The 12,763-nt window shown below is 42.1% G+C and overlaps 1 protein-coding gene across 1 annotated transcript in view; it reads left to right on the top strand.

The window, feature by feature from the left end:
- The first annotated feature begins 23 nt into the window (after nt 1–23).
- The window catches only part of POC1A (POC1 centriolar protein A), a 51,873-nt gene continuing 39,133 nt past the window's right edge, over nt 24–12,763 (top strand). Inside the window, exons 1-7 of the mRNA XM_071755715.1 lie at nt 24–219; nt 1,631–1,715; nt 2,831–3,002; nt 4,585–4,764; nt 5,725–5,832; nt 6,776–6,891; nt 11,909–12,042. Coding sequence (XP_071611816.1) covers nt 67–219; nt 1,631–1,715; nt 2,831–3,002; nt 4,585–4,764; nt 5,725–5,832; nt 6,776–6,891; nt 11,909–12,042 — 948 coding nt within the window. The 5' untranslated portion in view covers nt 24–66. The remainder of the gene's footprint in view (nt 220–1,630; nt 1,716–2,830; nt 3,003–4,584; nt 4,765–5,724; nt 5,833–6,775; nt 6,892–11,908; nt 12,043–12,763) is intronic.

Below are 12,763 nucleotides of genomic sequence, written 5' to 3'. Positions count from 1 at the left end.
AAAAGATCTATATTAAGGATGAGAACCAACTCCAGGCTATGGAGTGTCCCCGCTCCCGGGCCCGTAATGGCTGCCGGCTGGGGGGCAGCCACCGGAAGTGCCCCGCCCCTTCATGTCCGACGCCGCCGCCCGTTGAAGGGCGGAACCGTTGCCACGGCCGCGGGAGGCGCCGAAACTCAACTGCGGCGCGCGGGAGGCGTCATGGCCGCCGGTGTCTTGGTGAGGGGGAGAGCGCCGGGGATGGGGCCGGCGCTGGGGACTGCTGCGGACGGAGGATTTTTAATGCTGCCGGGGCTGGGCTGAGAGGGGGGAAGGCTCTGGGTCTGCTGCGGCCCCGGGGTTTAGTGTCGCTGAGAGAGGAAAGGCTGAGAGGGCCGCTGGGGCCTGGTCCGGGGAGGCCCGGGTGTCTGTGAGGGGGCTGGAGGGGTGACTGCGGCCTCTGGGGACGGGGGGAGATTTGAGAGAGCCTGGCACTGCGCTTGGGATCCCTGGGCTTCGGGTTCGATGGGGAGTGGGCCCATGGCTGTTGGAGCTGTGCTGGTGGGCGAGAGGAAGGAGGGAGTCCCTGGTGCGTTGGGTGTCAGGCTGGGCGGGAGGGTCTGGTGCTGCTGGGGCTGTGTGTGGGAAGGCATGAGGGGCTTGGGGATGGTGGTGCGGCAGTTCTGTGTTGAAGGGAAGGGTCGTGCTGCTGGGGGTCTGATGTGGTTGGGGCTGGGGGGGAATGAGGGCAGAACTGAGGGGGCAGCACTGGATCTTGGGTGCTGTTGCAGCTGGGGTTGGTTGGTGTTTGTGTGTGGGCTGATACATCTAGGCTGATACAGGTGGGGGGAGCTCTGGGTCTGAGGAGATTGGGACTGGGTGATATGGGGGCGGGGGGAGGGAGGCGTCAGCCCTGTGCTTCTGACTCTGGGTGCTCGGTTGAGCAGGCTGGGGCTGTGGTCAGCTCCTGAGGGGAAGCAGTCAGTGGTGAGGATTGCCAAGGAGAAAGAGACTGTATGAGAGCAGGGATTGAAGGCTGATCAGCCTGTTCTGAAGTCTGAACAGTTTTCAGCTCTTATGACTCTCTTAGCGTGTTATTGTTTGGTTTCGTTTGGCTTTTTTTCGTTGTTTGTTTTGCCTGGCTTCTGGCTTTGTTTGGCCTTTGCAGCAAGGTGCTGTGTAGGGATGGATGTGGAGAAACAGCAGCGGGTGTCTGTTTTGCTGCAGTTCTGATTCTACCTGTTTGTTTCAGCAGCAGTGTTAAGTCTTGCAGATTTGTCCCATCAGTGCAATCAGTGGCCTCTTGGCTACCCCTGGCTGAGGTGAGCAGCTGTCAGAGCAAAGCTGAGCTTGATGAGCTGCTCAGGTGGCAACTGACATGAATGATCTGTTCCCAAATCTGCTTTGGGGTCCCTGCACCATCAGCATGATGTGAAATTGATCAGGGAGGTTATCATCACCCTTTTTAACTTGCCTCCTAAAATGTGTTGATATGTGTGAAATTTGCATTTTGTGTTGCACAATGTTGATATTTCTTCCTGGTTTTTTGTGTTAGGAATGTGTGCTTGGTTAGCTTGTGAAAGAAATAAGGGGATTTTATTGGGCAAAGATGATTCTTAATCATCTGTGTCTGAACATTTTTGTCTTTTAGGAAGATCCATCCCTGGAGAGACACTTCAAAGGCCACAGAGATGCCATCACGAGTGTGGACTTCAGTGTCAATAAAAAACAATTGGGTAAATTGTTTCTTAGTGTTATGCTGGTCTGATTATACAGAAAATCTTCTCTCCTATGGTTAAATGCCAGGAGCAGTGGTGGTTCTGAGCTCCACAAGAGCAAAGAACTTTGAGCAAAGAGCAGAGTTTGAGGCAATAGATGTGTTAGGCAGTGGGTGCATGAATAAATTGAAATGCAGCAGCCTAGCAGGTAGTGTAATCCTGTTCTGGATCTTGCAACCTACACAGCAGTCTGGAAGCTGCAAGGAAATGAGAATGAATCCAACTTGTCTTGGGCCTCCTCCTTCCCTGCTGTTTTTATTGTTGTCTGCTCTCTTTGCCTTTCCATTTGCTGCTTTGCTTGATTGCAGAGCAAGAGTTTGCTCTGCTCTTTGTCCATGATTCTGTTTGTGTATCCCTACACCTTTATCCAGGGAGTGCAGGTCTCAGTTTTGCAGGGGTGCTCAGAGTGTGATGTAGCATTGCTTTTGAATGGCCTTTCAGAAGCAGTTCAGGGACTTTGCCTCCATGTAGTCCATAAAAGTGTTACTCTCAGTGTTTTTAGTGAATGAGATCAGGTAAGAAAGGGAATGTATTTTAATATACTTTTTTTTCTTATACTTTTTTTTTTTTTTTTTCTGCTAGGTCAGTCATGTGAACTTGACTCTCATGTGATTCTGCAGTTCTTTTTCCCTGTTTTTACTCCCCAAAAATGCAACCAAACCTACTGGACTTGGTCTTTTTATTCCCTTAGATTACTTGCCAGTCCAGTCGTGGTCACTGCCAACACGTCACACACAAGCAGTACCACAGTAAAGCACTTGAGAGAGCTCAGGGCATTATTTTCCTTAAATTTTTAAACACCACTCCTGAGGATATTGCAACTCAATACCTTTGCCAGAAGATGACTTGGTGTAGTTATGACTAATGTTCAGATCTCTGGCTCCTGGAAGTAGGGTTGTCACCCCAAGCCAATGTGTGACTGTGTTTTACTTGAATTACAAATTAAACACAGCGTGTGATACATTGGTGAAGATTCCTTGGGATTGCTGGGAGCTGTGATGGTGAATTGAGCATGAAAAAGTATTTTTTAAGTGTAATTGAAGGAGAATTAATGCAAATTTTGTTAATTTTAGTGAGTGGCTCAATGGATTCATGCCTGATGATCTGGAGTATGAAACCTCAGGTGAGAGCCTATCGCTTTGTGGGCCACAAGGACGCCGTGATGTGTGTTCAGTTTTCCCCTTCTGGTCACCTGGTGGCTTCAGGCTCTAGAGACAAAACAGTCCGTTTGTGGATTCCCAGCATGTAAGTATCTGTTCTGTGTTTTAACTATGGGCTGGGCTTCTCCTTGCTTCTTGGTAGTGGTTCTGCAGCCATGTGACTGGGGTCTGTTTATGCATCAACTTTAGGAAAGAACTGGAATGGGATGTGACAATTGAACTTAAATGGTGTGTTGGGTGATTACTTAGGGGGAGTGAGCTCTGTGGTCTAAACTGTACTTATGATTGTCATGTCAGAAAAGGGCCAGTGTGGAAAGGGAGTTACTGTCATGCTGGGTGTGTGTGCCTCATTACATGGCACCTTTATCTGTGTCTCATGTTCTGTGTCAATTTGTCTTCTCTAGATGGAACAAAAAAATTAAATACTGAGGCTGAATCAGGTTTGAGATCTTCAGCTTGAAGCTTGTGCATTTTGAACTGTCATTAAAAGGGAAGGGAGAAGCTGCCTCATAGTCTGTTTGTGGGCCAGGACTTTGTTTCCAAAGAGCAAACTTGCAGTCCATTTCAAGGGCAGTTTGTTTCTGGAGGAGTTAATGCTACACAAGTGTATGGATTTCTGTCTTTGGCATTTGGATTTTATAAGCCATACTGACAGAATTTTGTATTTTGATGTTTCTGCATGAGTGTTTATCAGACTTGTTTTGTGGTTTTGGACAGAAAGAAAAATTTCATAAGAAATAACCTTTACTGTTCTGTGCCTTCTGGCAGATAAAGCATTAAATAAAACCAGGCAGCTCTGACCTTTTCTGAGGAGGGAGGGAATGTAGGGTATGTAGTATTAGGATTTTTTTTTTGGCCTTTCCAATTTTGGTAATTTTAGTAGTCCTGGACCTCAGTATAAGGCCTGTTAGGTGCTAGTGGAGAAGGTAGCAAGCTACTCTGTCTTTCTTTCTGTGAATATTGAGCTTCTGTTAGCACACTACATGCCAGACATGTATTTTGGACCCAGAATTCCATATGTCTGTTGAATCTCTAAGTATATTGCACTTGGGTTCTCTAAATATACCTTGCATTTGTTTGCCAGAAGAATGCCTTTGTGCATTTATTTTGAAATTCCTTGTCTTGTCTTGCCTGGCTGTGTTACTGGTGGCTTGCTCCATGTAGTACACCAGGCCTGCTGAAATCAGGTGTGGTATTTCTTGGAAGATGCCACATCAGAAGCATTCAGCTGGAGTTGCAGGAATTGTGGTGAGGGAGTTGCCTGCTTGGCTCTGTCTGGATGAACTGTGCCAACACACCTGCCTTACAGCAAAGCCTCTGCTAACAGAATCTCAGCATCTTCTTTGATATCAATGTTTCCATAAATGTTCTTTTAAAGGGTACAAATAGCATTTCTGCCCCTTTATAGGATATATGGGTATCCTGTTTGGATCAGGCTCCAGTATTGAACTGGAACAAGTGTTTTGGCTGTGTATTCTGTATAGCTCACAAAGCATCATTCTAGGTGGGGTTGGTTAACATTTTCTTCCCAGTGTGAGCACGTGAATTTCCTATGGAAAAGGCAGATAAGGCACAGCTCAGCATAGAGGAACTTTGTGTTTTCAGGTACATAATGTTGCTGTCCTGTTGTGCATTTTTGAAGTGGTTTTTTTTTCCCTTCTATATAGCAAAGGAGAATCTACTGTGTTCAAGGCTCATACAGCAACTGTAAGAAGTGTTCATTTCTCCAGTGATGGCCAGTCCTTCCTTACAGCTTCTGATGACAAAACAGTCAAAGTGTGGACAGTTCACAGGCAGAAGTTTCTGTTCTCACTTAGTCAACACATAAACTGGGTTCGCTGTGCCAGGTAAGTTTAGCTTTCTGAAAACTGAGAAACTGTGACTGAAATGTAGTGCTCACCTGTGGAGAGGTCCCTTGGCTCATAGTTGTGTACCTGATTTGTGTCTCTGCAGTGAGACTTTCCTGCCTGGTGATTTGCTTTTACCTGGTATGGAGACTTTTGGATCTTGAAATTGCTAACAGAAGGAGAATGAGAGATTTATAATTCTTATTTCTAGATTTGTTAGGCATTTGGTTAAAAATCATCACCTGAGCTCCTACCAAAAAGCTGAAAGTTCTGCCATAATAACACTATTTCCTGAAAACTGTCTCAGATTTGATTTTCAGTTGTCCATTTATGTTGTTCTGAGGAGTTTCTATGTATATATGTAGTTAGAATAAAGCCATGATCTCTCCTTAGGCAAAAAGTTCTTGAATGTGGTGGTGACAGTGGGAGGTAGTAGTATAGATGCCCCCTGTTGAGTAGGAAGAATGTAAGAATGTTTTCCCAGTATGGATGTTGATTATCTCTAGTTAGGTTAAGTCCTGTATAATGTCTGCCTCTGAAAAGAGATACTGATCTCTGTTCTTGAGCTTAACACATTCTTCTGAGGCACTTAAATGATAAAGCATCTGCTGCTGCTGCTGTTACTTTGGGAGTAATTTTACTGCTCTGAATGCTTACTGGGTAAATCAGGGTAGAGAAACAATTTGAGATACACTTAAAATTGAAGCAAGCAGAACAGCAGATCTTAAGTCAGACTGAAGACTTTCCTGTGGATTATTTTATTTGCTTAGGAATTTGGGATAGTGTGGGGACTTAAGGCTTGCTGTTAGCACTCAACTTACAGAGATTGGATTTTAGATCTGACTGATGCCTCACTGAGTGGGGAGTGTTACCAACACACCTTGACAGGTGGCCCAGTCAGTTGTCCCTCTACAGCTTTTGTCTGGAGGCATTTTTAATTGCTGTAACTCTTGTCTTTAGGTTCTCTCCTGATGGACGATTAATAGTGTCAGCCAGTGATGATAAAACTGTCAAACTGTGGGATAAAACCAGCAGAGAATGTATCCACTCCTTCTGTGAGCATGGGGGGTGAGTACCTTGCAATACACCAGGACCAGCCTGCTGGTGATTGCTGAAACGAGGATGCCTGGTGAATGTACACCTGGTTTTGTGACTTCAATCAGAAGCCCTTATCCTGGCAATTGTTTCTACCTCTTAAAAAGGGAAGAGCACCTATTACAAAAGCAGTCTGCAGAGGATGAGGTGCACAGAAGAGCTTCCAGGGTGGCTTGGACCTTGGCAAATTAGTTTTTTCCAGTGCTTTTAAGAATATACCTTGTCCAAACAACCAACTGAAATCTCTGCTTCCTCAGCTGTTGTTACAAGACTGAAAGGGTTGAATCTTGTCAGTTATTACAGGAATACTCAAAGGATTTTTACTTTTGTATATTTTCTTGCATGGGCTGAGTAAGGAACTAAAAGATGCTCTTCACTGAAGGTTCTGAAGGTTTTTGTGTGTTCAAAATAAACACTGGTTGCATGCAAGCCCAGAAAGAAATTTGGTCTCAGCTTTGCTACCTTTTAAGTGGCAACATCAGATTCAGGCACAAATTCAGTATGTTCCATTTTGAAATTCTTTAAGAGTAATAGAAGAAATACTTCTCTTCAGTCTTGTACACACTGCTCTGGAAAACCTGGTAATTCAGTAGGAGACATATATTATGCAAACATTAAATGAACACTTGAGAATGTTGTTGTGACAGTCAGATCCATCAGATTTCAGAAAGCTTGTGTCTACAGCTCCTACACCTGGGATGTAAAACTTGGAAGATGGCTTAGATAGAATCCTGCAGTCTGCTTGGGGTTATAACAAAGCCTTGACAGAAGTTTAGCAATTGGAATTTTCAAGTTCCTTGAAAACTCCTTTCAGTAATGCTTGATGCACCATGATGGAGCTTCCCTTCTTGAAAAGACTTTTTTGATCTCCAGCAAGAGCTGAATGTAACCAGTTGGGTTTAACTGCAATTTACAGGTTTGTGAATCACGTGGATTTCCATCCCAGTGGTACCTGCATTGCTGTGGCTGGCACAGATAACACAGTGAAGGTGTGGGACATTAGGATGAATAGACTTCTTCAACATTACCAAGGCAAGTTAAGATCTTAGGAAAGTCAGAACTTTCCACATATTGATATGAATTGCTCTGAAGTCCAAGGCTTGTTTCTCTACCACCTCCTGATTTTCCAGAAAAGCACAGAGTTAGGCCTGCCAGTGGAAGCCTTTTTTTCACCAAACATCATGCTTTCCTGTGTGCTACCTTCAAGACTTATACATATATATTGGTGAGATATATCTATTTTCTAATGTTTCCTGCACTGGACACCATGAAAAAGGGTGGAAAAGCAAGCTTGAAACTGTCCTGTGTTGCAGGTGTGCATAGGTGTTACCTGCAATGCCATTTGTCTCAAATTTGCTGTTCTTGAGAGAACAACATACATGCCTTAAAATGATGTGGCTTTTGCTTCTGAGTAAACTTATAGGAGGAACCAGATGCTTTCCAGCAAAGCAAAAGGTTAAGTCCTTCACAAGGAACATAAGGAAAAGTTAAGAAAAGAGGAAAATGAAAATCAATCGTTTGCAGTTTTATACCATGATCTGTTTGCAGTTCCCTCTCCAGTATTTCCTTTGGTTTTCAGCTTCCAGAATGAGCTTTGAACTTGATATGACTTGTCCATCTTGGCTTGTCCTTGCAGTAACCAGCTTTTATAGTTACAAGTCTACATTTTGGTTTTTTGTCCTTACCTTCAAAGTGATTTGTTCTCCCTTTACCTCTTCTTGTCAAACTGATCAGTGCTTCTGTTGATAGAAGTGGATGGGAAAAAGGTCCTTTCCCATCACTGTAAGCTTCTTTGAGCTCAGTTGCATTGTTTTATGCCCATTAGTTGCTTGAACCTAAATGTGGCATTTCTTTAGTATTAACAATTTTTTTAGACCTTCCATATTATTTTGTAAATCCATACATTCTCAAGCACCATTTTCAGTAGAGATAGCTTATTAAACTTAATTTTGCTGGCTTTTCATGAAGACTGCTTTTGGTGTGCTACTGAAGCAGTTTAAAGATACCAGGCTGGAGCTTGCTGTGTTATTCTTTCTGCCATCCTCATCAGATACTCTCAGTTCCCTCTGCAGCAGCACCACAGCTGAATGCCAAGCAGAAAAGGCAGATCAGTGAAATAGTTTGCAGCTGATTCCTGCTAACTTTGCAGTTAAGAGACAAAAATGGAGCTCTAAATTAAAGCTGTTTGTCTGCCTGGCTTTATGTAACTATAATTGTTTTTCAAGTGCTTTTGACTGTGTATCCCTTCATTTGCAAGTTGTTGAAAGAATTTGCAGGGAAGCAATGCAGATTCTGTAGTTTCCCTTGACATAAAAGGGTAGAGAAAACAGGGATTTGAGGAGCAGAGTTCTGTCTTCCTTCCTTCAGGGCAACCTGTGAAAGCTTAAACCTCTTCTGGCAGATAAGAGCAATGGGAGTTACTCATTTCAAAGCAGATGAGGTTTGTGTGCAGAGAGTATATTAAAGTTATGAAAGTCCTTTGGGTTCCATAGAAAAGTTCCTCAAAAAGAAGTTGCTGTAGAGTACAAACACTACAGACTTTGGAATGTTTTCAGAATTCTGCCATAAAGGGCTGTCCTTTTCTCTTGGCATATTGGTGGAAACATCATTGTGATCATCTGATCATACCTATTAAGCACCACCAATGTTGGAACATAATTCCTTATTTTAGTATCTACTTCTTGCTCCTGGATTGTGTTTTATTCCTGCCTTCTAAATCAAGGGTCATCCTCTCAAGTGTATTTTTTTTCCTGTGTTGTTGAGCAGTTTGAACTATTTTTTTTAACTGTAGCCATGTCTGAACTCCTTGAAATCTTGTATAATGTGATTTATTTCTTTAGTTATTCTTACAGAATTTTGTTTCCAGTTCTCCAGTAGTTAACAAAATCTAATGAAAATCAAACCTTTTGAAGACTACTGTTCCAGTTTATCAGTATTGACCTGGTACAAATATGAATACTGAAGTGTGGTTTTTTGTGTAATAAGTATTGTTAACCATATCAAAACTTGCAAATGCTTTTCTGAAGTCTTGTTGTTAAAATAGGCAGTATGTTTAAATACTTGAACAGTTTCAGATTGCCCTTTAACCTACTTTATCAGCTTTTCAACAGTGGCAAGATCTGCAGAGCATGTTTCCAGCCACATTATAACTTGGCTTTCCACTTACTGCTATTGAATTGTCTAAATCTAATAGTAATTAGGGTGGCTGCCAGGTTTATTTTTTGTGTCTTGGAGTTAGATGTATGTCCCCTCTACTCCACCCTTACTCAACAGCAGTTTAGGCTGACACCCTTGTTATCAAAGTGTTTATCTGTTAGGAGTGTTATTTTTAACAGCTACTGTGTAAATTCTAATTTTTTATTAAACTTTGAACTAGAAATAGTGATAAAAAACAAAGAATCCTAAAATTGCACTGGTAGCTGTATCCAGTAATCCACGCAGATGTGGTTGCATTTGTAACATGCTCTGGAGATGTGTTTTTAAGTCCTGCTCTTCTGAGAGTTTATGCTCATCATTTTTGGCTAAATCGGGTGAGAGCTTCCGTCTCACTCCCACTAGAGGGCAACTCTTCCTCAGTACCTGCCTGTGCTGCCGGGGTTCAGGGGAATCTTCTTTGAGAACTGAGTTGCTTCGAGGAGTTAATAGATAAATACCCCGGCCACAGATCGTTGCTTGTTAAATTGGGTTGTTTTCCAAAACTTATCAGTCTTTTAGCAGTGTTGCTCTTATTCCAACTGTGAGTTATGTAATTGAAAGTTGGAAGTAGAGAGCAAACTGCAAAACCTTTTGAATGGTGTGTGTTGGTTTTTTAGCAAAGTGAAGTATGCTTTGGTTGCATTAACTGTGCAGAACAGATGCTTTATTAAATTCTCTCACTGGCATTAGCTTCTTGCTGCAGCAGGCCATCTTCCTACAAAAATGAACAATTGCCAGCCAATTTTTCCTGTGCAATAAGGGGGTGTGGAGGGGAACCTCTGCAGGCCTGTGGAAACAGCTCTAACACTTTTTTTAATTGCAATTTACATTACAGAGTTACTAGGACATGACATTCACCAGTTACATGAAGTAGTATTTCCAGCCTTGGGACAGCTATGTTCAGTAACCCTTTGGGCAGGCACAACTCAGCTTTAGTGATCAACCCCCCAGTGGATGTCCAGTACTTTTCTAGGGTTTGGCTGGTGGAAAGGGAGGCTTGTAGCAGCAAGTCAGGGGGAGATGGCACCTTGTGCTGTGCTGGATTTAGTGTTTGCAGCATGAAATGCAGTGAGGTTGCAGGATGTGTTGGGAAGCTTTTGGAGATGTCTTGGGAATGGTCTTGTGGGAGGTATAAAATGGTTTAGCAGGGGAGAGATGAAGTTTGCTCTGAGCTTACGACAGCAAAGAACTCCTTGGCACAGTAGCTGCAGCTGCTTACACAGCCAGAGTCTGTGTGATTTCTTTCCATTATGAATGCTTTATTCACTATCTGGAACTTGGAAGCTGTGTCACTAACTTTGTCTATTTCTAGTGTGATTCTTTTCAGGACTTGCCTTAGTTGACAAAATATGATTGCCTTTGAAGACAGGCAGTAATGGGGTGAGGAATATTACAAATCACTCAGAACAACATTTTCAAAGAAGAAGTCTATTTAGCACTTTCGCAGGAGGAAAAACTGTGTAGATTTTTTTTTCTCCTTTAATACAGAGTGTAATGCAGGACTGGGGCATAGAGGAAGATGTAGCTGTTTGATAGAGTTCACCAACAAGAATAACCTATTTAGAAAGATACCTGTGTTGTGTTAAGGTTTTCTTCTGTGTTTTCTAGTAGTCCAGATCAAATGGAGCTGTGTTCTCAGAACTTAAGCTGAGGTATCTAGTGTTGCTCAGAGTTTGAAAAGTAGATGCTCTCTGTTTTACAATTGAACAAGATTATTTCAGTTTTCTGCTTCAAGTCTGCATCTGCAGAAGATAATACTTGGTTCTAGTTTCTTTGAAGTTGTATTTTGCATGAGTTTTAACATACAGTTTGGATTTGGACTGCACAGTACACTCTGAAGGGAATATAGATTTATTTGGAGAAAGATGTTCTGGTAGTAGTAGATTTGAGGTACCTGAGCATTTGGAGGGCACACAGAAAAAGAAGAATTGAATAGTTAAAACCCTCTTCAAGCATAGTCTTAATATTCTGTAATGTCACACACTCAGAAAACTGTGCACATCTTAAGTACTGCATGTTCTCATAAATAAATATGTTCAGTTTCCTAAAAGTTGGAGGAGGGAAAAAGAAGCCCTGCAGTAGGTAGATTTTTAATGTTACACTGAAAATAAAAAGTGGAGTTTGGTGTTTTTCCTAGAGCATTTTCCTTAACTTTCTTCAAAATAAGTCTTATACTTCACTGCCATGGGGGAAGGATTGCTTTATTGGAAGCTCACGTTCTTTATAGTTTGTCTGTTCATATTTGGTCTAATGTTTTGGTGAGGTAAAATGGGTGTCTGGAGGAATAATGCTTATCCTGGATGACTTTCAAGTTGCTGGTGGTTCTTTCCTAGTTTCTCTGAAACCCAGTCTTGGTCAAAGTCAGGTTGTAAGCCAAAAGAATCTGTGCAAACCCGACTTAGAGTTTGTCTTTTGTCACAATTTCAATCTTCTCCATAATGTATGAGCATATGGATTTTAGCCTAGAATCACCTGGGAGCAGGAACAGCAGCTCCACAGTAGTAAAATATGTCAGTGTCCAGCTCTCTCACAGAATCATATAGTTCACTTGTGCATATAGTTACATTTTTGGGCCATGCTGGAAGCTTTTGTAGCTTTAAATCTCCCAGAATAACTGGCAAAACTTCCTTTTTCCTTTCAATAAAATAGTGCCTATTTTTACAAGAATTGAATACTGCCCTTGTTCTGCAATACTTCGAGAAGTTTTTGTGGAACTTTTATTCCCCCATTATAGTTTCCCTGTTAACCTTTATATTAAAAATTGGAATGTGGTAGTACTTTATTTTATTCTTTTGCCTTGGACTTGTGTAAGCTGTTTTCAGTTATTATTATGTACATCTTTTTCCATCTTCAGTGCACAGTGCTGTGGTAAACAGTCTTTCCTTTCACCCCTCTGGAAACTATCTGGTTACTGCTTCCAATGATTCAACTCTTAAAATTCTGGACTTGCTAGAAGGAAGACTTCTGTATACTCTTCATGGTCACCAGGTGAGACAAAACCTTTTCTACAGTAGCATACAAATCTATAACAAACAAGACAAACTTGTGTTGGGAGCTTTTCATTCTTCCTGGCCAAAAATCTTTTGAAAACTTCCTTATATAAATGATTATATTACTACTAACAATCTCTGAGATCATGACAATTTTGAAGGGAATATGGGGAAGAAAGGAAGTGAGGCAGGAATGGGGCAGATGAGAAAGCAAGATAGAAAGGGAGCTCCAGTACTGAGGATGCAAGTCCTCAGGGGCTCAATCAGAGCTGTGCCCCAAGGTTTAATCCTGGGTCTGGTGTTCACTCTCTGTACTGCAGCTTTGACTGTCTCCCTCTCTGGAGTGGTTCAAGGAACACTTGCCCCCCTGACACAGATGTTGTGAAGATAAATGCTATTCATCTGGCAGGAGACTTAAGGACAGAGAGGGAGGAAATATATTGTGGGACATGATTTGGGAACACATTTCCATTTTGTTAATTGACTGAATTAAATAATTGTAGGTGATAAATGCTGTTGGTTTATTAAGTTTAACTGATTTGCCTGTTTGTATTATGCTGCTGGATGTGTTGCCTGTAAGGTTAATTATATGAATGCTTGGATCTCTCTTTAAATGTTAAATGAAAATAGACTAATTTATTGTTGATGCTGAATGGGGCTCAAAGGCATGAAAAAGCAGACCTGCTTTAAAGGTTCCCTTTCTAAAGGGGCAAAGGGAA

The sequence above is a fragment of the Heliangelus exortis genome, chromosome 12 (genome assembly GCF_036169615.1).
Source record: "Heliangelus exortis chromosome 12, bHelExo1.hap1, whole genome shotgun sequence".
Lineage (NCBI taxonomy): Eukaryota > Metazoa > Chordata > Aves > Apodiformes > Trochilidae > Heliangelus > Heliangelus exortis.
The sequence above is the reverse complement of the archived record's forward strand: the minus strand, read 5'-3'. Positions and strand labels throughout refer to the sequence as shown.